The sequence below is a fragment of the Anolis sagrei genome, chromosome 6 (genome assembly GCF_037176765.1).
Source record: "Anolis sagrei isolate rAnoSag1 chromosome 6, rAnoSag1.mat, whole genome shotgun sequence".
Lineage (NCBI taxonomy): Eukaryota > Metazoa > Chordata > Lepidosauria > Squamata > Dactyloidae > Anolis > Anolis sagrei.
In genome coordinates this window covers 107,753,407-107,776,752 of record NC_090026.1, presented here as the reverse complement: position 1 = coordinate 107,776,752, position 23,346 = coordinate 107,753,407, and the positions used below count along the sequence as shown (strand labels likewise).

The window sequence follows — 23,346 nt, the reverse complement described above, 5'->3', positions numbered from 1 at the left end:
TGACTGTCTGTAGAAACATGGTAACTATTAATTACAGATCACCTTGAGACAAATCTAATAAAGATTCATTCTTTTTCACAATAGATTGAATTGGGATCAGAAAGGCCTCCAGTCATCAGATATCGAAATTCAGCCTGCAAGGGTCTATGTCTCTCGGACTGAATAGAGGAACTGAGCCCCTAACACCCCAGATACCAATAACTCATTGCAGACATTCCCTTCCTTGCTCCTAGTTTCCAGGTTCCAGGTGCATAACAGCTAGGGCTCTTGGAAGCACCAACTACAAGCACTTCATTCACTGTCTGGCTTCCTCACAGTGTAGAAGGAAAAGAAAGAAAGGTACTTGTTCTCAAATCATGTTTGAAACCCTGGGTTTCCTTTCCCCAGGAGAAAAGCTATACCGCCACTTGGACCAGGGAGGTAAGGGTCATCCAATTCATGGATAACTGCAAGAGAGGCCCACATCACCTTTCCCCAAAACAGTTCTACACTCCTGCATTTAAAATGTTTTCCACTCTTCAATAGCTGAATTTAAGTCCAATAAAACTACTCAGTTTTCTACTACTAAGTTATCTAGTTAATGCTAAATTTAAAAAAATAAATTCAAAATTAAATTAAAATATCTGAGCAGAACAAAATAGGAGTAGGGTGCTTAACACTAGGAAAATTCTTCTATATCAAATTAATGCCTAGACTGCCATGTAGTTAAGTTTGAAAAGCCAACCCGCTCCAAAGCCAAGAAAACAAATATTTCACAAAACAAAATGATACTGAATGTGAGTTTAAAGCATCTAGAATCTCCTTTTCTCTTATGGAGGTTTCAGTTATTTTCTGCAGATCTGGTGTTTTAGTTCTACACAATGGAAAACAAATACTTTAAGCAATTGTAAATTTGGTATTGTGAGCCAAAAATGTGCAAGTATTCACTTACCAACACTGAATCAACCTTCTTCCCTAAACTATCTAAAATCAAAGTATAAGAAGAATAAGTCAACAGGGATAAAATTAGTGTTTAGTGTTTTATTAATTTTTTACAATTTATTGAAAGAGTACAATTTTCCATATGAATGACAATGAAACCTTGTAATTTAGAGTAAAGAAAGGCTGCTAATACCACCAAAAGATCAGCCAACAACAATCTGACTTTCTTCAACAGAGAAGTGAAATGGGTACATGAAAGACTGCAATGAGGAGTAAGATATGACACCAACTAATATTTCAGGAACTAGTATGCTAGTTATATAGTCAAAGGACTACATTTTTACAACTAGAATTAAATTGATTGCATGCAAGAAACTCTGTTCTAAGACCACTTTTTCCAGAGTGTGAAACAAGGAAGACACTGGAGAAATGAAGTGCAGAAAAACAAAAGAGAAAGCTCTCTGCTAGGTCCTGTTACCTTCGGATAAACATGCATATAGTTTTAATATAACTCTTTCCTACATCGCAAAAACCAAACATCTTCATAGATTTAATGATTACTGATGAAACATTCAGAAGATGTTAATATGATAAAGCAGATGTGTTACTTAACATATCCACTTACTTTTTTCTCCTTCTCATGGTGCTTATCCTGAGAGTGAGAGGAAGAATCACTTAAACTTTGATCACATGACCTATTAGATCCCAGTTTGCTCTTTTTCTAAAAAGACAAAATATATATTCATGAAATGAATATAAATAGAAGTTATCTAAACTAAGTCTAACACTCACCTCATCACTAAAAACATAAATTAATAAATTAGTCTGAGAGCAAACCAAAACATGTATTATCTCAGCAGAATTCTTTGTTCATGGAAATACAGAACATCTGCTGTATATACTGTGTATTCTATGGGTAAATTTGATTAAGTCAGACTTCTATGTTTATAAATATATGTAGACTAATATTTGTCCACCTTATATGTCTGAAGTGGTCAGCTTAAAGAAACAACATTTTAAAATATTCTTTCTAATTGTTTGCTCTTTGGAGCTGATAGTTTAAATAAAGAATAAGAGATCAAAGTCAGTAGTAATATCAATAAAGAGATCATTTCCATATACTCACACCTTAAAATATTAGTACTTTACACCAAACCATCAACAACAATCCAAACAACTAAGATCTTTCTTCTCATTCAATTCATTTTTCATGCATTTATCCACAGTGTACTTAAAATAAAAAAATGCTTTTAACAAACTGCAGAATCTACAAGCTTCAATACAACAGAGGAAGATGGTTTATTTGTTCTTTCAAAGTGCTGCAGAAAGTAGTTCAAATTACATTCGTTCTATGCCTGAAAAAGGGCGATGTCCATAGCCATAAAATTAAGATTTCAAATATGTATATTTTTATCACTTTAGTGAGGGTTTTGTTTTATATATGTAAAATAGAAACATAATTCCATTTATTGTCGCAGGCTTTCACGGCTGGAATCACTGGGTTCTTGTGGGTTTTTTTCGGGCTATATGGCCATGTTCTAGAGGCATTTTTCCTCTAGAACATGGCCATATAGCCCGAAAAAACCCACAAGAACCTCATAATTCCATTGTAATATGCAGACATTTTGCAGATACTATTTTATTTATTGTTTATTATTTACTACTCTTTCCTCAAAGATCTCAGCACAGCATACATTAAAATCAATTTTAAACTGGCTAAAACAATCTTAAATAATACAACTATAAAACATGTGCTGCCTGGTTAAAACATGTTTTAGTTGAAGGCTTTAATAACAAGCCAAGTTTTACGTGTCACCATAATGATTCCAAAACTGGCACCAAACAAGCCTCCACGAGAAGGGAATTCCACAACTGGAGTGTCACTGCAGAAAAAGCTCTCTCCTAGTCCTTCCACAATGTATTTCCACCAACTGACGGGACACAGAAAGGGTTCCTCCAATAGATCAAATTCTCCAGTAAGCATATACTAGAGTGGTTCTAAACCTGTGGGTCCCCAAGTGTTTTGGCCTACAACTCCCAAAAATCCCAGCCAGTTTACCAACTGTTGGGATTTCTGGGAATTGAAGGCCAAGACATCTGGGGACCCATAGGTTGAGAACCACTGGTATAGAGATGTGCTCCATTCTCCATATGTGTGACAAGAAGGATAGGGTGATGTTTTTGTACAACCCAGCATCTGTACGACAGTTCCAATTTGATACCACATTTGCATAGGCATAAAAGCCGAACACACACAAGCCCCATGCACAATATTGTGGGAGTAAATACACTGTTTAGGTGTGTTCTATAAATTTTGAGCTCTACTTGAGTATATTTATATACAAATGTGACAAACTGAGTTGGAGTTGAAACCTCTTCATTGGGCAGGATCATTTAAGTGTGTATATGGAGACATAAATACAATATCAAAATCCAGACTGGAAGGGCCACTTCATGATAATAAACACAGAGATTTATAAAAAACATTTTTTTTATAAAATTATTACTGTCAATGATGCTTCTGCTATAGTACTGAAGCATAACAACACATAGCTGTTCAGGGGGTTGGCAATCTTTTTAAAGTAAGCACATGAAGAATAAACCATGCTAGCCTTGCCCCCCGCCCACCCCCATAATTACTGAAATAAACATTTTCTTCGGCAAAACAAATGAAGTTCAGTTAAGCTCCTGCATATATTCATTCTGCTATTTAAAAAATGAAGAAACAGACAAAAATGCTATAAAAGCACGCAATGTACAAGAGAGAAAACTATAACAGGAGAAACAGAAGGCATAAATCAAGCCATAATTAAAAATCCATGATATAACTGAAACACTCAATTAAAATAATATGGCAAGGCAGGTCAGCTAATACACAATGACATTTGGAAAAACCAAGTTTCAGGTAATAATATACCAATGGAAACATAAAAGGGATCTTTTTAATGAAAATTAAAGCAACATTATAAAAATTCTAGTAACAGAGCAACCCAAGAGCTATTCAGCTACTTCATCTGTGAGCAAAGAAGGTCCTAGCTATAGTTGTCAGAAATATTTACAACTTTCTTGCTAAAAGAAAATACTAATGCAACAAAGAGAGGCAAACAAAACAAAACACTATAATCTAGTCTCTCAATATCAAGATGCCTATGGGCAAGGGATGAAGTTCAGGTGAGTGAAAGAAGCTATCAAGCAGAGTAAAGGAAGTGGGGAGATCCTGGCTAACAAGTGGAACACCAATCAGGAAGGATTGCAACAAAGAGACCATCAAGCTAGAACAGAACTGAATTCTAGAGGAAGAAGGACTAAACAGGGATAACAATCTGGCATCCAATCGCAGATCTCCCACTGTGGTACCATCCCCACTCTTTACTACTTCACTTTGTTATTTTAGGAACATAAACTGCATTCTATGTAACTTGATTTCTTTTAAAATTATAATATTTTATTTATAAAAACTACGGTTTATTCAGAATATACTGTAGTAACAAAATGAACTTCTTTTTCATGTTGTTTTTGACAAATGGAACAGCAAGATCTGGAATGTTACCAATACCAGGACCAAAGAGAACCTATTTAGTTATGCCAATCTGATGAGCAGGCAGCCCCACCCCCATGAAATTAAAATACAGATTCAACATCAGTAAAACAGAGAAATTATTTTGTCTTCACTAGTTCTCAGAAGAGCCAAGCAGACACAACACACTAGTTCACATAAAAATAGCTGAGGAATGTAAACTTAGACTGGAAAATATAATATATGCTAACACACCTAAAGTTTTTCTCCTACGTCATTTTTAGAAATGATCTGGGGACAGCAAAGAAGTGAACACCTTGTCTCTCATATGTGTGTGTGTATATGTACATGTATATGTATATAAATATTTAAGAAAATCATTAAGAGTATAAATTCCAAGAAAATAATATGATGCATGATTACCGCCTTAGCACACAAAGACTAAAACTTAATTCTATTAGTTTGTTTCATTCGTATCTCTTTGTATTGTAACTACAATTGCAACATACTGAACATTGCAAAATTGAAACATGCAAAATAAAATTTGAAAGTTTTTTAGAAATATGACTGAATTGGTCATTGAACTCAAAGAAATACATCATTTCATTTCATCCTTTAATGTGGAAACAATATGATATAAGAGGTAAGCAATGTTCATCTGCTCAGAAGCAACGAATACAGTGCAAACATACTCACTAAACATATTGGTTATGAAAATCTAACCAGAAATTCTAATAGAATAATATTTAATTCTGAAAAAAAATCCAGGAACCAAACTGGGATATTTATTAGTTAAAAGAAACTTAAATATGCACAGTTCCGGGAGTAAAATCCCTTCAAAAAGTTTTGAAATTATTGTAAAACTTTTCAACAGCAAGCAATATAAGAGGCATACCACAGATGAGGAAAATCCAAATACATCGAAAAGGATGTCAACACAGTTAAGGTTACGAATGTTATAGGAAGCAAGACTAACTGTACATCTTTTTAAAATGGGAGGAGGACAAGAGAAACAATATGGTAACATGCTCCCAAATGTAAATAAAGAAAGCAAAAAAAAAAAACTTCATGAGAAAGCCATATAATTTGATTAAATAAAAACAACTAAAGCAGGAAGAAAAACAATAGCGCTATTAGCCCATGATAATTAGAAGGGTTTTTTTTATGTTCCAAGCAGTATATATTTATTTGACAATGGGGTCCAAAATCAAGAAGCTTAACTACTACCATCATATCCTGCTCATGAACTTCCTAGAGGAACTAACTACTTTTGGGAGGAAAGGAGATGAGTTGAATCTTGAAATTCTGGGGTACAGGAAACTTATACTCTCTTTATATAGTACACAGCAAAAGTATAGACAAATGTATGTCATATTGATACATTTTGTAATTTGAACACTTTGGAGGATTTTATAGGACTTCTACATCATCTGAAGGAATTTCTAAGCCAGAATGTAAATTTCAGTTTCAAACCACTAGTTGAATCTATTCCAATGGTGGACAGGAACACAAAATTGTGGAACCAATGAAGCATATTAAATCTCCTAAAGCCAGGTGCTAAGACTTAGGAGAAACTTTTCAATCTAAAAGAATAGGAAAGATATACCAAAGCTGGGGAACTACCAAAGTATAGCTGGCATAGCAATCTGAAAAACCCTATGGGGCTGGAATGCCAGAATCTGACCTCCGTTATCAGGAAAATTAAATTCAGTATGGTATAAACCAGGAAAATCGTAGAAGGAGCCCTATAGGCCATCAGGTCCAACCTTTTGCTCAGTTCAAGATCTCCCACTATAGACTATCTCCAGAGAGTAATTGTCCAGGCTCTTATTGAAAACTTCCAGAGAAAGAAGTTTTCTTATTTCAAACACCACTCTAAGACAAGGCTTTTAAAACTGTAGTTTGCGACCCCATATGGGTTACTGTTACTGAATGTGGATGTCAGAAAATATTTGGCAACAGTAAAGTGTTTCTGAGTTCTACCTTGTGGTGGTTTTAGACATTTAGCAACAATGTGAAATGTCAAGTTTCCAGTGGACTTTTCAGCAAATAGATAAGCCGTACTTCATAAAAAGGGGAACTCAGTCTGCCTTGCAAATGCTAATTTCGCTTTTCAGTTTCAGAAATCCTTCACATTTTGATTCTTCATCACTTTCTTATTGGAGCCCCCGGTAGCGCAGTGGGTTAAACCCCTGTGCTGGCAGGACTGAAGACCGACAGGTCACAGGTTCGAATCCGGGGAGAGGCGGATGAGCTCCCTCTATCAGCTCCAGCTCCTCATGCGGGGACATGAGAGAAGCCTCCCACAAGGATGACAAAAACATCAATTCATCGGAGCGCCCCCTGGGCAATGTCCTTGCAGACGGCCAATTCTCTCACACCAGAAGTGACTTGCAGTTTCTCAAGTCGCTCCTGACATGACAAAAAAAAACTTTCTTATTTCAAACATTGGGGAAGGGGGTGTTCTTTTTGTTGCCTCATGTTTGCCTAGCCAGTCTCACCTTTACTTTTTGATAACACTATTTCTGAAAGCTTGGCTACAAGATTTGTCCTTCATCCCATTCTTTACATATGCTCTTTTTTCCCTTTCACTTCTTCCTTGAGATCACTGTGCATTCACATTGGCTTCTTCAGATTTTTCCCATTTTTCTTCTTCCTTGGAATCACTTATGAGTGTGGTTTTAACAGTTCCTACTTCATGAAACCTAGGTCTCTTTTTCCTTTAGCATCTGTAGCCTAGGGAATCTATCCAGTATTTCCCCGAGCTTGATAAAATCAGCTTTCCTAAATTCAAGGTTTATGTTAATTATACTCTTCTTTACCATGTCCTACAATCATGAATTCTAACAGTATATGGCCATTCTGCCCAAAAGTACCAAGCACTATAATTCCCTATTGATTAGGATAAAGTTCACAATTACTGATCCCCTTGTACTTTCCTCCACTTTTTAAAAGAGGAAATTATCTGTAAGGTACATCAGAGATTTATTGGAGAGCTTATGCTTCGCAGAGCTAGTCTCCCAACAGATATAGAGATAATTTTGGAATACTGTAATTCACGAAACACACACAGGATATTTGTCCCCATATTTCAAAAATCCACAAGATTGATTGTTAACCAGTGTATAATATAAGCAGTGCTTAGTAAACCAATGTGCAATTTTATAAAATGCGGTATTTGAAACAATCAATTCAAAAATATTTACATTTGAATATTTACTCCCACTGAAAAAAAGTAAGACTAAAATTTTGTCAGTAATACCCCAATGTCAAGTTTACATGTTGTTATTAAAATGCATTATTTGAAACACTGAATTCAACAAATTCTTACCAGCTTACTGAAATGGTATTTACAGTAACCACAATACTGGACATTATCTGCACCATTACCTTCTTCTTCACAAAGAAGTCCTGCAAACTGTGCACTGTGGGGGCAAAAAGTAGGACAGAGCTGTTTACTAAAGATAGCACATATAACTAGTTAAGAACATTTCTAAAACATACTATTATTTATGTAACACAGTGCTGACAACTGTGCAGCTCTTCAAATGTTTTTGGAGTGCAATCACCAGTCAGTATTGTTCATGGTGAAGAATGTTAAAAGTTGCAGCTCAGCACTATTTGGAAGGTCCCATGATTACTATCCAAAGTAGCGTGCAAACTTCAGCTGAGTATCAAGGTACAGTTTTTATACCCTAAGCAATAAAACATCTTAAAATAACTGAAAATTACCTAGTGGCCAGTATTTGGGGGGGGGGGGGGGGGGGAAATCAAACCCTTCTGATAGTCTAACACCAAAAGTTGTTCAAATAGCCCTAGTAAACTGATAAAATAAAATTGGCCCTCCTTATCCATATATTCAAAACTACAGGTCAAAATTTTTTACCCCAAAACAAAACAAAAAATCCAAATGATTATGATAGTTTATATAAGGGATGCCATTTTACTACACCATTGTATATAATAGGATCTGAGCATCCATGAATTTTGCATCCATGGAGGATCCTGGAACCAAACTACCGTAGATATGGAGGGCTATGAATATTTTAAGAATGCCACAAATTATTGAGAACTATTGTCTAAGCTTGGTAGGTCAAAAAAAGATTGGACTTGAGTCGCCTGCGGGCTGAGAAAGGCAATATACAAATAAAGTAAATACATACATACATACATACATACCATGTTACGTGGAAAGCTTGACGACACCCATGCTTATTACAAGTCATGCAAGCACCAGTGGCTGCTTTACTTTCTCTGCCTTGTTCATCACATATATAACATGTCTGTTGGGGGAAATAAGACAGAGTTAAAATGCATTCTCTTAAGTGAACTACAATTGAAAATTAACAATAAATTTCCTTTATAGAAACACAGCAAAACTCAAATTCTGGCAAAATTTGACACAAGTGGATATGTTCTCAAACATATAAATTTAAACTACATGCCATTTCCACTGCATTATTCTCAATCAGTCTCAGGCTGTATGTTCTGTAGAATGTCCAACATGATTCACTATCTTCATTGCTCATATGACATATTGCATTATATCCTATTTTATCTTCATATATTGGGTCTCGTCACCAAAATCATACTATCTAAGAAATGTTCATTCTAGCAAGGAGTCCTCCTAAGCAATGTATTATTAGAATGAAATTATTGAGGCTCCTATTATGGTTGAGGAAAGTAATATCATATGGAAATGTTACTGCATGATAAGCAACATGTGACACTGACCATAATAAGTAGTAACTAAGAAATGCACTAGAATAATTTTTAAATGCAAAATATGACATATTTTACATTTCTTCAGATTATGTATAATTAACATTAACTAGTAATTGTAATTAAATTTAATGATGGGGTAATACCAAAGAGCTCTAATGGCTCAATAACATATAACATATTTATTTTAATGAAGAAGCACAGGCAAGTCAAGTTCAAAATATGTAAAGTTAACGTTTAATACCATTCCATAAAAACTTTTGTACATAAATCTAAGACAGTATTTCTCTGAATATATTCTAGATAAATAATATTGTCTCAATCACTCTTTTGCCTCTGGCATAGACTACAGCAGTACTTCTCAGGCTATCTATAACTGATCTGGTGTCATTTCCCCCACAATATTCTAAGGACCAGGACCATATCTGTTACCATTGCCTAAAATCATTCATTTATTTCATGAAAACTTACCAGGTGCTAGCACTGGTCTAAGAACCATCACTTTGAGTGGTGGTATATAGCATAGTCACTATACCATAGGTCAGGGGTCCTCAAACTAAGGCCCGGGGGCCAGATGCGGTCCTCCAAGGTCATTTACCTGGCCCTCTCTCTGAGTCGACCTAAGTATGAAACTATTTGGAAGCACACAACAACAACAACAACAATCCTATCTCATCAGCCAAAAGCAGGCCCACACTGTCCATCGAAATACTAATAATATTATATTTGTTAAAATTGTTCTTGATTTTAATTATTGTATTGTTTTTAAATGTTTTTTGCACTACAAATAAGATATTTGCAGTGTGTATAGGAATTCATTCATGTTTTTTTTTCGAATTATAATCCGGCCCGCCAACAGTTTGAGGGACTGTGACCTGGCCCTCTGTTTGAAAAGTTTGTGGACCCCTGCCATAGATCCTAAGAGAATACACAAAAACTATTACAGAGTCATACTCAATCTGCCTTATCTTACCCCATACATACAGGTGAACAATCATGAGGACTTGTATGACCTACAAAACTAAAAACAACTAATTGTCTTGTTTAACAAATTGTAATGTGCCAGCTGAGATAACACTCCATACCAGAGTAGGCAATGGGGCGATGTAGAGAGAGATATTCTCCCTCCCTCCCTCTCACACACACACATGCCACATACTGCACCACAACTGGAATCATTTCCGGTTCCCATAAATCACCTGACCTTTGGTTGAAAAAAAGATGGGTTTTGGGAGGAAGCCAAACCTCTGTATGTGGCAGTAATTTTAATGCATTTTGAGTGGCTTTGGGAGGAAAAATAATCAAAAACGGGATAAATAGCATTGAGGAATTCAGAGGGACTGCCAAGGTGCTCAGGACTGCATACAGCCCACAAGCCACAATTGCCCCATACTTACACCCTGCATAAAACAAAAATTTCATGTTATTGAGTAAAAAATGATTTATTTGTTTGACAAAATGTGCTATATGAACAAAGCTTGTGTCCAATAAAACCTGTTAGTATTTAAACCAAACTCTGTTGGTTATTCTCAACTACAATAGGCAATATTGAATCTGTTAGTTACCCCAATTACATTAGGCACAATGAATATGCAAACCTTCAATGTATTAGCAAATTTATATCTACAAATGGTTAAAATCCATGTCAATTCACAATTGCTCTGATTTAAATCTCAAAAATTCACATAAAGGGGGAAAATAATTAACAATGAGGAATGCTTTCAGTTTCAGTCCAACATCTGAAGGACTGCAAAATTCTCACTGCTATATTACACTATATGTGTGTGTGCATGTGTCTTTAATTAGCCTGTATGGCTACCCCTATGAATTTCATAGGATTTTCTTTTGCAAAGATTACTCAGAGATGGTTTTTCGATTTTACATTATACTAAACTTTCATTATTCCAATCATACCCATCTATTTGCTCCTTCTTTTATCATATGATCCATCAATGGTATATGAACCTATCCCTATTCTTTCCATCAATCAATCTATTTATTTTGGTCACAGAATAGAAATACCAAGCATATGCAAACAAACTGTAAAAATCAATATCATATTTACACAATACCCATGGCATGTCTAAAATATAGTGCAAACAAATGAAAACATAATTAGAAACCATGCCCTAAACATTGTATTGAGGTACATACAAATAGAACTATTCTTTCCATGTTATTTCTGCCTCTGGTACTTAAGTTTCTGGTAAATTCGTAATATCCAGGAACACATCTGCTTCCTTAACTCGGGTATACCTGCACTGTCTGTTCTTTGACAGCCTGAAAGTGAAACTAAAGTGCTTGCCAATTGCAATTTAATGTTTTTGCAGAGGGACCCTACTTGAAATATATCAAGCTAAGGAGTGCCAATCTTTTACATTTTACAGTGACTATTAGACACAAAACTATTTAAGAAATTCGGGTTCCATTTCCATCTCTTGAGCAATCCACCCTAGATCTGACTTCTATGTCAACTCAAAAGGAGACTGTCTGTAACACTAATATACATATATGAGAGAGTATACAGTCTTATACATGTTATTTAAGAAAAATTTCTATCAAGCAAACTCAGCATTATCAGTTGTTCGAGTACTGTGGGAGTTGTAACCTAACACATGGCATGTCATAGGTTCCTCTCCATGCTTTAATAATTAAACAATGTTTCATTAGCTTTTCCACCAGACTGATGAAAAATATTGCACTCAGCAATAATTTTCTTTCTAACGAACTCTTAAATGATGGACAAACTTCAGCAGATCAAGGGCCAATTTTACCCTTCAGGGATCTCTTAAATACTACCTCAGGACCTTGTGACACAAGCATCTGGGAATCACCACACCAAATTTTGGTAATAAACTGGAAAAGACAATAAACAACATGAAATGGCTGTTTAAATTGGATTTTCCTCATTTGCTAATAAATTTCAACAGCTAACCACAAAAACACATTCAAAGAAAACATTTCCTGCTTGTAATAGTTTTTAGTATTCTGCTGTTAATTTTCAGGGATCCCAAAGGTGTCTTTGGGGGGGGGGGGATTGCATGCAGGCCATGTGATGGCCATCTCCACCTCACCTTAAAAGTACCAGAATATGTAAACCTGTGGACTTAGCAAACTTGTCACTGCTGTGCCACAATAATATAGCTTGCCTTATCTAGCTTTCTTTTCTACCATCAAGTCAAATCTGCTTGTTTTTCTGTCTCTTCTTTCTTCACCCACAATCTCACAAGTGAAGTTTTCTATGTATGTTACTTATGGTTGCTGCTTTGATTCTGACTCTCAACAAAGTTATGCTCATGCTTTTTCTTTATATCTTTGTTATCTTTCATGACAACACAACCAAAAGGGCCCCAACCTCTTGAGATCAGGAGTGAATATTAGGTAGCTCTACAACATACGTTTACAATGGGACATTTACAATTATAACTGGTTTTCAAAATATAGATATGCCACTGATTTCCACAACAGCATTAAATAGTGGCTACGCTATTTCCAATCCCTTTTTTAATATTCCTGTGGTTTTGCCTTTCCCATAGTACCAGTGAACAGTAGGCTGATTTTCACCCAGCTGTCAATCACAACTCCAAACTGTCTTTCCTGGAAATAAACGTTAATGATGTTTTTAGCCTATATTGGACGGCTCCAATGTTTACTTGACTGACTAGTTGTAAAGCATTGCATTCATCTGGAAAAAAAATGTCCCAAATGAAACAGGCAATTTTTCTGATGTGAGAGAATTGGCCATCGGCAAAGAGATTGCCCAAGGGACACCTGGATGTGTTACCATCCTGTGGGAGGCTTCTCTCATGTCCCCGCACGGGAGTTCACCTCATCTCGTGTATTCAAACTGGCGACCTTCAGGTCAGCAGTTTAGCCGGCACAAGAGCTTAACCCATTGTGCTACTGTGGATCTTTTAAAAGTATCTAAACTTGTCAGTAAAAGGGCATGGCTTTTAAAAGCTAACAACTCCACCTTAATCTCCTGAGAAGGATGTTTTCATTTAAAACATCTGCAGCTGAACCACTGTAGGCAAAGTGAAGGTCTGGGACACTTGCCAATTAATATCGCCCATCTCCAGTATCAAATGCTGTTGCACTCCAAAAGGACATACCGTACTCCATTTTGCCCTGTTAAATGTTTTCCAATTCTTTCTCCAAATATCAGCAAAAAGTCCCTCAGACCAAGAATGGCCAGCCACACCATTCTAGAGTATGCTTAAGTGATTGTGTCAGAAGGAGAGCATAATCAACTTCCAACTGTGATTGTAGCTGGGATGGGTGAAACTTTATAATACCAAGACAAGACACATGAGGTATTTGCAGGCTTTTCCCTCCTGTCCGGTGCCTGGTTATTCTATAATCAAGACCTCCATAGCCAAATGGTACCACTCATCCTTATTTGTGATTTGATCATGCACGAGTGAACTTAATAAGACCATGGGAGCCACCAGTAAATTTGATATCACATCAAGTCAGAGAAGCAGGGAAGAGATAATAATGTCATTCATATGATCTCCTTTTCTAGATAAGACCTCTCTGCTCTGGGGCATGCTTTGAGAATCTGTAGGTTGTGTTGCACCACACAGAGGGGTTAGGGATGCTTTCACCCAGCACCTTCCCTGAATGAACTGTCTTTTTATGTAATATTGTAGAACAAGCAGCTAGCAGTAATATTGTAGAACAAGCAGCTAGATCTCGGGGACTTTAACATTTCTCCAGAATCATGGGAATTTCTTAGCCCAACACAAACTCTTGATCTATTAAGTTGTGAGCAAGATGGCCCAGACATGGGTGAGGCAGGACTGAAACCACTTCCCAGTGAAGTTTAGAAGTCTGATCTCAAGGTGAGATGTCAAAGGATTTCTGAATGGTCTGGGGTTTTGTTTTGTTTTGTTTTTTAAGATTACCTAATGGACACAATTTGTAATTCTACCAGGGCTCTCCCACTATGAAACAAGAAGGAGCAATAGATCATTAATACAATTAATTCATAATGTCCTCTCCAATCTGATAATGTTGATGCCTTTAATAAAGAAAAACACACGAGTATTTTTACACAGGAGAAAGAACAATTTTATTATCATCATGTAATCTCCAGACATACATAAACAGTTCTGAAATAGGTTTCCCACAATATAGGGTTGCATTTCAACATGTCCCACCGTGTGCAACACAGTGCTGTCTTCTCTCCTTATTTGTGCTGCCCCATACTCCTTGTTCAATGGCAACATTGAGCATGCATATTCCTACACCTAGGAGCAGCTCCCTTAACTAGCAGGTCCAGCAGAAACCACCCTGCAACACAGCAGTAGCTTCATCAGGTGGAACATAAGTTGTCCTGTTCCCAGAACCTGTGGGTCTTAAAGCCCTTTGGCTGAGGCTATGCCCAAAGGGCACAGTGGACAGCAGGACATTATGTGTCGGGGCTAGCAGATGAGTTCTCACTAATTAATTAATCATAGTTGAACCCTGAGGAAAAGGGAAGCTCACTAGCCTGAAAGCTTGTTCCAACAGGGCTCAACTATGGTGTAGTGTTGTATGTGAAACATCTCTCAAGGTCTTGCAAAATCCACTCTAGTAATAGGGCTTTCCTCACCAGAATGAATTATATCTGCTCTTTCCTAACCTGCCTTAATATCAGCTGTGTTTAACTGTATTGATAGCAACTCTAATTATAAAAGCAACAGTATAGTACAGTTAATGAATTATATCTGACATTAGCAGGGAGTGTTTTTCTATAGAAAATTCAAATTGCTTTTTGCCAGTATTTTACATTTAACCTTCTAGTACATCTGCTAGAAAGGGGTATGTAAAACCAATATTCAGGCCTGGAAAATAAGTTAAGAAGTCTATTGTTTTTTGGTGTTAAGCAGTTGGTATAATTATTATTTATTTATTTGACTTGTATACCGCTACTCCCAATTTGACTCGGAGCGGTTTACAGAAGTATATTAAAACATACAATTAACTTTAAAATACATTAAAAACAAGAACAGACATAGTCCCGAGTTATTCACCCTTATAGGAATTGCCTTATAGGAATGCCAGGATAAGGATGCTCATCAAAGAAACAGGTGAGGCATGCTTTTCTACATATTAGCAGCATTTCAATATAAACAACAAATATGCACAGAGTCCCTGTGGCATGCCACACATCTTGTTTTCTGGCCATTAGTTGTATATGATTTGGATGCCATGATTTTGATTGATGTTTTAATCATTGATATTTTAACTGTTTGGTTTTAATTTTAATTGTTTATTTTATGGATTTATATGTGTTTAGCATAAAATTGCTGCCTGTTGTAAGACCGCCTTGAGTCCCCTTCGGGGTGAGAAGGGCGGGGTACAAATGAAGTAAACCGGCCCGAGTCCCTCGAATGGAGGTGAGAAGACCGGTATACAAAACTACCAAATAAATAAATAAATAAATAAAATACATATATCCTCTAATTTGGATTACATACAAAGCAGCAGTTCTATTAGAAAAAGTTATCTAATACATATGCATCTTTAATATTTCTAGAATATTCTTAGCAGCCCAATCTAGAGATGTGCACTAGCAGTAGCTGACTATCTAGGTCTGCTTGAGCAGAACCACTGAAAACTCAAACAGATATACATTCGGCTACTGCTTTTACACATCTCTGGACTGAGCTGCTAGGAAGCTTCTAGAAGTATTAAAGCTCACTGGCTAATCTAACAGCACCATCAACGTTTACAAAACTAGTTACCTACATAAGGCAGAGTAGAAAAGAACAGGCAGACAAGCTGGCAGGCTGGCCGGCCCTCAAATCTCTACTCTAAACAAGTGATCAGTGTTGTCAAAGCTGACAATGTATGTGAGATGCACACTATTTCTAATCAACTCAGAACAATGAATCCTGGTTCCATGCTAGTCACTGGATTAAGGTGACTATATAAAATAGCACTGACATGGCAAAGTGTGACATACCTAACTACAAGACGATTTCTTTGTGAGAATTAAAAAAAATCAAATTTATTTATTTATTTATTTGCTGTATCTATATACCATCTTTCTCACCCCTGGGGGGACTCAAGGTGCTTTACAACGTATTAATGGCAAAATTGCATGCCAACATACAGTAACACAAAGAAATCATAATAACTATTACTACATAACTTTGACTTAAAATCATTAAAACCATTTAACATAAGACATTAAAAATTAAACATTAAGACAAAGCATTAAAATCATCCTAGTAAAAATATTAAAATCACATAATCCAAAAAAAGTACTTCATAGCCATTTTGATTGTTATTGCACATGTTCCTTTATTATTCTTTGAACTGTGTTATTTTACTAGCCAAAGGCTTACTCTCACACCCACAACTTTGTTCTCCTTCTAAAGGTCAGGAGGGATGGTGCTGATCTAATGTCGCTGGGGAGGGAATTCCAGAGTCAAGGAGCCACCACTGAGAAGGCCTTGTCTCTCGTCCCCGTAACCTGCACTTGAAACAGAGTGGGACCGAGAGCAGAACAGAGCCTGAAGATCTTAACCTCTGTGATGGTTCATACGAGGAGATACGTTCGGACAGTTTAGCTGGGCCGGAACTATTTGGAACTTTATAGGCGAAAGCCAGCACTTTTAATTGTGCTCAGTAACGGACTGGCAGCTAGTGGAACTGCCATAAAAAGGGGGTTGTGTGCTCCCTGTATGCCGCTCCAGTGAGAAATCTGACTGCCGCCCATTGGACTACTTGAAGCTTCCAAACAGTCTTCAAAGGCAACCACAAGTAGAGCACGTTTCAGTAATCTATTCTCGATGTAACAAGAGCATGGGTCACCGTGGCCAATTCAGACTTCCCAAGGTATGGGCACAACTGGCACACACGTTTTAATTGTGAGAAAGCTCTCCTGGCCACTGCCGAAACCTGGGTTTCCAGGTTCAGCAATGAGTCAGTCCAGGATCACTCCTAAGCTGAAAACCTGTACCTTCAGAGGGAGTGTAACCCCATCCATCATAGGCTGTAACTATGCCCTGTTCGCCCTTTCGACCTCTGTCTTGTGTTTTCCACTTGAACAGAAAAAAGATGATGGACAGGAGAAGGACCAAACATGTTTTATTTAAACATGGGGCACAGTAAAATGTAAAATAGAAGTCACTGAAAGTTGAGACAATAGAGAGACTGAAACAAAGCTAAACAGTAAATTTTGGGGAAATCAATAGAAATTATGTCTGTTAGAGATGTTCAGTGGAACCAGATTCATGTAAAACACGTGTGATCAAATATCACTTTGATGGAAAGTGATGAGAGAGGGAAGACATATCAGTCCACACCCAACAGGGATTTTACAATGTTTATCCATGTATTTGATCTCCCTATCAGTCTAAGCTGAACCACAGACTGAAACCATACACAGAGATGGATCACACGATGCAGCTACACTGTAGAATTAATGCAATTTGACACCACTTTATGTGTTATGGCTTAGTGATATGGAATCATAGGCATTGTAGTTTTCCCTGCCAAAGTGTACATATGATGTTCAATGGGTCTAAATGTCCTAAAGACATCAGATCTCATCTGACCTTGGAGTCTAAGGAGGATTAGCATTGGTTAATACTTGGATGGCACATCACCAATTTTTACCAGATGCTATAACCTATATTCCAGATGAAGGATCTAGTAATCTCTGAGCAATCGCAGTCTAAGAAAACCCAATGAAATGTATGGGGTCGACATAAGCCAATCGATGACTTGAAGGCATATACACACACACATGCATAAGAAGAAATATGGAAAACGGTAAAGGCAAGAAATTGAGATCCAATTCTACTGTCAGGCATTTAATAAAGGTCTTTATGTCCTTATATAAAAAGTATCAATAGTTCTCTATGCTAAATACAGTGATTACTGATAAAATAGAAAATGCTATAGTACAGTATTAGTTACCCAGGAAACAGTTTAACCACAATAAAATGTTAGATGACTATTACTTCATTCTTTGAATTTTAATAAAGCATTATTACAGAACATTTTAATAGTTTACTTTCATGTAAAATATTAAAGAAATAAACTAAAAACAAACTGATTTTTTTCACATGGCAAACTACTGTGTTTTCCCTTTAAAAATAAATTTGAAATATTTATAGTTGTCAAATAATAAATTTACAGAAAGAAAATAACATAACATAATTATACCTTATTATAACGATCATGAGGGACAGACTGCAACACGATAGGTTCCATTGTAGAAACATTTGCAAACTGCACCTCGGGAATGTACAGAGCACAAACCACATGAGCCCAACCTATAAAAAGTTAATTGCATTTTATTCTTAATGCTTTGTGACAATGCAAACAGAATAATTCCAACTATATTAAAGACATTTCCATAAGACTTACATGTGATTTCATTTTTTAAAAATAATGTTGGAATTAATACAATCCATAGCACATTATAGCATGCAAAGGCAGGATAAAACTGCCATGTACAGTACAACCCTTGTATCTGCAGGGAATACATTCCCAGACTTTGCATGGATCCATGAAACCATGAATAATAGTGAACCTTATTGAAATGAAAGATTTCCGGCCCAAAGACACCACTGAATCATGCTGGGAAACCTACAAAATGCCTACAAAGTAAATATTTTGTGGATAAATTAAACTGTGGATACCAGTTCTGTGGATACAGGAGTTGTACTGTACACTCAAAATTCTGCAATTTCAATATGCAAACAATTGATAAATTAAATGATGGTTTTGCAAATCAATCCTGTGAGTTCATACATCTTTCTAATTTCCCACTAAAATCAGTAGGTTAAGATATACATAAACAGGTGCCGATTCTGTCACATTAATAAAACATATAGCCCATTTAATTATGAGAGCCTCTGTTCATGCAGATCTTTCCAAAGAAATAATTAATTTTACTTTATGTGGCTTGCATGTCAATATAATACTACATTTTATATTTTCCTCACAGATGGCCCAAACTAATATGCAGGTACAAAGCAAACTTTCTATGTATGTGTTTTTGCATACAACAAATGCACATATGTGTGTGTATACATAAGCTGGCATACACACATATGTCCTCTTTCAATAGTTCTGGAAAATACTTAGAATATTTTTCTGAACTTTTTTCTTTTGATTTCCATGGATTCTTAACCCATGGGGGCTGTCTTATGTCAGGTTCTCTGCAGTTCCCATATGCTTGCACAAGAAAACAATTTAATCATGTCTGCTACTTCTTCACTTTATAAAGAGCTCAACTTGAAAAAGTACTTTGCTATTCAAGAGCTGCCCATATTCTGTTCTTGATAGCTTTATACTGAGATTTCTCAAGCCGTTTGATACACTAATTTCCCAACATGATGATTGCAGCTTTTCACAAAAATAGATCTCAATCCCAACCCCACTGGACCACTCAAGAGCATACAGAACAGCATATTATCACCTATCAAAGGAAGTGAGCAGAATTCCAGCTTATGGAATCTTATATATATAAATTTGTTAGGGGCATCCATCGAGGAAACAAAACTCAAAAAACCCCCAACGAAACTTAACCAAAATTCCCATGCCCATAACACAACCCACAAATTACAAACATATCTACTCAAAATGAAAAACAACACAACAACACACTCACAAAATGGCAAAACAACAAAACTCAAAAATCCCCCAACGAAACTTAACCAAAATCCCCGTGCCCATAACACAACCCACAAGGTACAAACATATCTACTCAAAATGAAAAACAACACAACAACACACTCACAAAACGGCAAAACAACAAAACTCAAAAAAAAACCCAACGAAACTTAACCAAAATTCCCATGCCCATAACACAACCCACAAGGTACAAACATATCTACTCAAAATGAAAAACAACACAACACACTCACAAAACGGCAAAACAACTGAGCATGCGCATTGGCGCCCAGCCGCAAGTTCCCTGGCGCGCGCACATGGCCTTCCGGCCAACGTTCCCTCTGCGGAAACCATGCCCACTCCAAGCCCCGCCGCGCCGCTTCCCGCACACACACACACCCTGCCGCACACACACATGCAACCCCACGCTCCATCACTCCCCCCGCCGCCGCATACACACACGCAACCCCACTTCCCCCGCCGCCACACACACACACGCAACCCCACGCTCCATCACTCCCCCCACCGCCGCACACACACGCAACCCCACTCCCCCCGGCGCCGCACACACACACGCAACCCCACGCTCCATCACTCCCCCCGCTGCCGCACACACACACGCAACCCCACGTTCCATCACTCCCCTGCCCCAATCTTACCTCCTTTTACTTCATGCCACCTCCAAACCCCACCCCGCCCCTTCCCGCCCTGTCAAAATCTAGGAAAGACAGGAAGGAAGGAAAGAAGGAAGAAAGAGAAAGGGAGGTAAAGAAAAAGGGGGAAGGAAGGAAAGTTAGAGGAAGAAGAAAAGGAAAGAAAAGGAAAGATGGAAGGAAAGAAAAGAGAGACAGCAGAAGAGAAAGAAAAAGGGGGAAGGAAGGAAAGAGATAGAGAAAGAAGAGGAGAAGGAAAGATGGGAAGGAAGGAAGGAAGGAGGGAGGGAAAGAAGGAGAGAAAGAGGGAAGATTGGCCACAGCAACACGTGGCGGGTAAAGGTTGTTATTTCTATTATTATTATTATGCTATTGTTCCTATGAGATCCTTTTAGGGGGAATGGGAGAGGTGTCAGGTCCCGGAGGCAATGCATTGCATTATTGTTATTGTTATGATGGTGGTGAAATAAAAGGAAATAAAAAGTGAAAGAAGGAAGCAAACAGGGAGGGAAGAAAGGCAAAGGAAGAAAGGGGGAGGGAATGAAGGAAAGAGAGAAGGATGAAACCAAGTAGTGAAAGAAGGAAAGAAAGAAAGAGGTAGAGAAGGAAGAAAGGAGAGAAAGGGGGAGGAAAAGGGGGAAGGAATAAGTAGGGACCTCTCTTTCATAATAGTCCAGATATCTACCTCAACTTTGATAAGTTTTACTATAGGCCACAGCAACGCGTGGCAGGGCACAGCTAGTATACTATGATTTTGATCAGGACAAAATGCTAGCATTGTATGATGCTTTTGTTAGGCCGCCCTGAGTCCCCTTTCAGGGGAGAAGGGCATGGTATAAATATAGGAAATAAATAAATAAATAAAATGCAAAGGGATGGAGTTGATTACCTACAGTACCTCATAAGCTATACATCATATATTTGGGTTATTATAAATCAGGAATGACCATACAAAACTACCCAAGTTTTACCAGATGAAATGCACAAAAACATGGCCAAAGAAAACCAACTAATGCTCACACTTCTACAGGCAAGGAACGCTAAGCAGAAAAATAAGGTATTTAGCACAACCCAACTATGAGAACACAAATGAATACCAAGTGCTGTGGGCTATATTTCAGAAGAAAGAACTGGGAAAACCACCTCTGAATAGCCCTTGCCTATGAAAACCATATGAAATTCATAGTGTCAACAATAAGTCAACAGGTAACTTGAAGGCATATACAGGCAGTCCCCAAATTATAGACAAAAAAGGTTATGTAGATTTGTTCTTAAGTTGAATTTGTATGTAGGTTGGAACAGATACATTTTTAAAAATATAACTCCTGCCATATGTGTGTGCATGTGTGTGAGTGAGTGTATGTAGAATAGTATAGGGAAGGGTTAACACCCCTGTGGCATTAGTTTTGCTGTCTGTGCCCATGTTCAGTAGATTTCACCTCACTTTCTGTCCCTGTGATAATTGGATGTTGAAAAATTTGGCTTGTTGTGGAAACATAGATTGGTGATAAAGCTTCAGTGGATTGAATTTCCATTTTGAGGGATAGATTTTCTCTTATTTCCTGTTGTCTCACCCATCCCGCTCATTCTTATCTATGTAAGTCGGATATCTGTAACTGGGGGACTGCTTGTACACATACATATACGAGTGCAAACACACACTAAATTATACATTCCTAACCCTTTTCTTCCTGTTTTCTTAACAGATGCTTTCTCCCCTTTTACTTTTCTGTCAAAGTCCTCTAGAGATGTATTTCAGCATCATATTGAGCTCAGCACAATATAACCTGTAATTGTATTCAGCAACAAAAAATAATGTTCTATAGCCCCAGGAACCGGAAGCATTTTAAATACAGGCAGTTCCTAAGTTACAAAAATCCAACTTACAAATGACTAATATTTTCGGTTGCTGTGAGTTTTCTGGGCTATATGGCCATGTTCCAGAAGAATTTTCTCCTGATATTTTGCCCACATCTATGGCAGACATCCTCAGAGCGTGTGAAGACTCATATTTTGTTTGTGTATTTTAATAAGTATTGTATGTAAATATGTTTTAATATGTGTATTTTACCGAGTGTTTTGAGTTCCAGGGCCAAAGAAGCAGATGGCGAAAACAGAAGAATAGCCTGCCTCAGGGGAGCGTGCTTGCTCCATCCATGTTCAACATTTACACAAATGACCAGCCACTGCCAGAAGGGACAGAGAGTTTAATCTATGCTGATGATCGTGCCAATACCACTCAAGCAGGGAGCTTTGAGGTGGTTGAACAGAAGCTCTCCGGAGCTCTAGGTGTTCTTAGTGCCTATTACAGGGGAAACCAGCTGATCCCTAACCCATCTAAAACACAGACATGTGCTTTTCACCTTAAAAACAGACAAGCATCCCGAGCTCTGAGGATTACTTGGGAAGGAATCCCACTGGAGTATTGCAGCACCCCCAAATACCTGGGAGTTATCTTGGCCCTTGCTCTGACCTACAAGAAGCACTGCCTGAATATCAAGCAAAAAGTGGGCGCTAAAAACAATATCATACGAAAGCTGACTGGCACAACCTGGGGATCACAACCAGACACAGTGAAGACATCTGCCCTTGCGCTGTGCTACTCTGCTGCTGAGTATGCATGCCCAGTGTGGATCACATCTCGCCACACTAAAACAGTAGATGTGGCTCTTAGTGAGACAAGCCACATTATCACGGTGTATCTGCGCCCTACACCACTGGAGAAATTACACCGTTTTGCCAGTATCACACCACCTGACATCCGCCGGGAAGTAGCAGCCAATAGTGAAAGGACCAAGGCAGTGACATCTCCAGCCCATCCCGTTTGGGTATCAGCCAGCACGTCAATGACTTAAATCAAGAAATAGTTTCCTAAGATCTACAGAAACACTCGCTGGAACACCTCAGCAAGCG

The 23,346-nt window shown here is 37.6% G+C and overlaps 1 protein-coding gene across 5 annotated transcripts in view; it reads right to left on the bottom strand.

The window, feature by feature from the left end:
* The window catches only part of MLLT10 (MLLT10 histone lysine methyltransferase DOT1L cofactor), a 124,793-nt gene that overhangs the window by 75,530 nt on the left and 25,917 nt on the right, over window positions 1-23,346 (bottom strand). For 2 of the 5 annotated variants that reach the window (XM_060782379.2, XM_060782377.2), the window contains exons 4-7: window positions 18,326-18,435; window positions 8,618-8,721; window positions 7,770-7,863; window positions 1,547-1,642 (exon numbers count right to left, since the gene is read on the bottom strand). In XM_060782379.2, the coding sequence (XP_060638362.2) occupies window positions 1,547-1,642; window positions 7,770-7,863; window positions 8,618-8,721; window positions 18,326-18,435 (404 nt within the window). The remainder of the gene's footprint in view (window positions 1-1,546; window positions 1,643-7,769; window positions 7,864-8,617; window positions 8,722-18,325; window positions 18,436-23,346) is intronic. The other 3 variants (XM_060782378.2, XM_060782380.2, XM_060782381.2) reach the window with 2 other exon arrangements.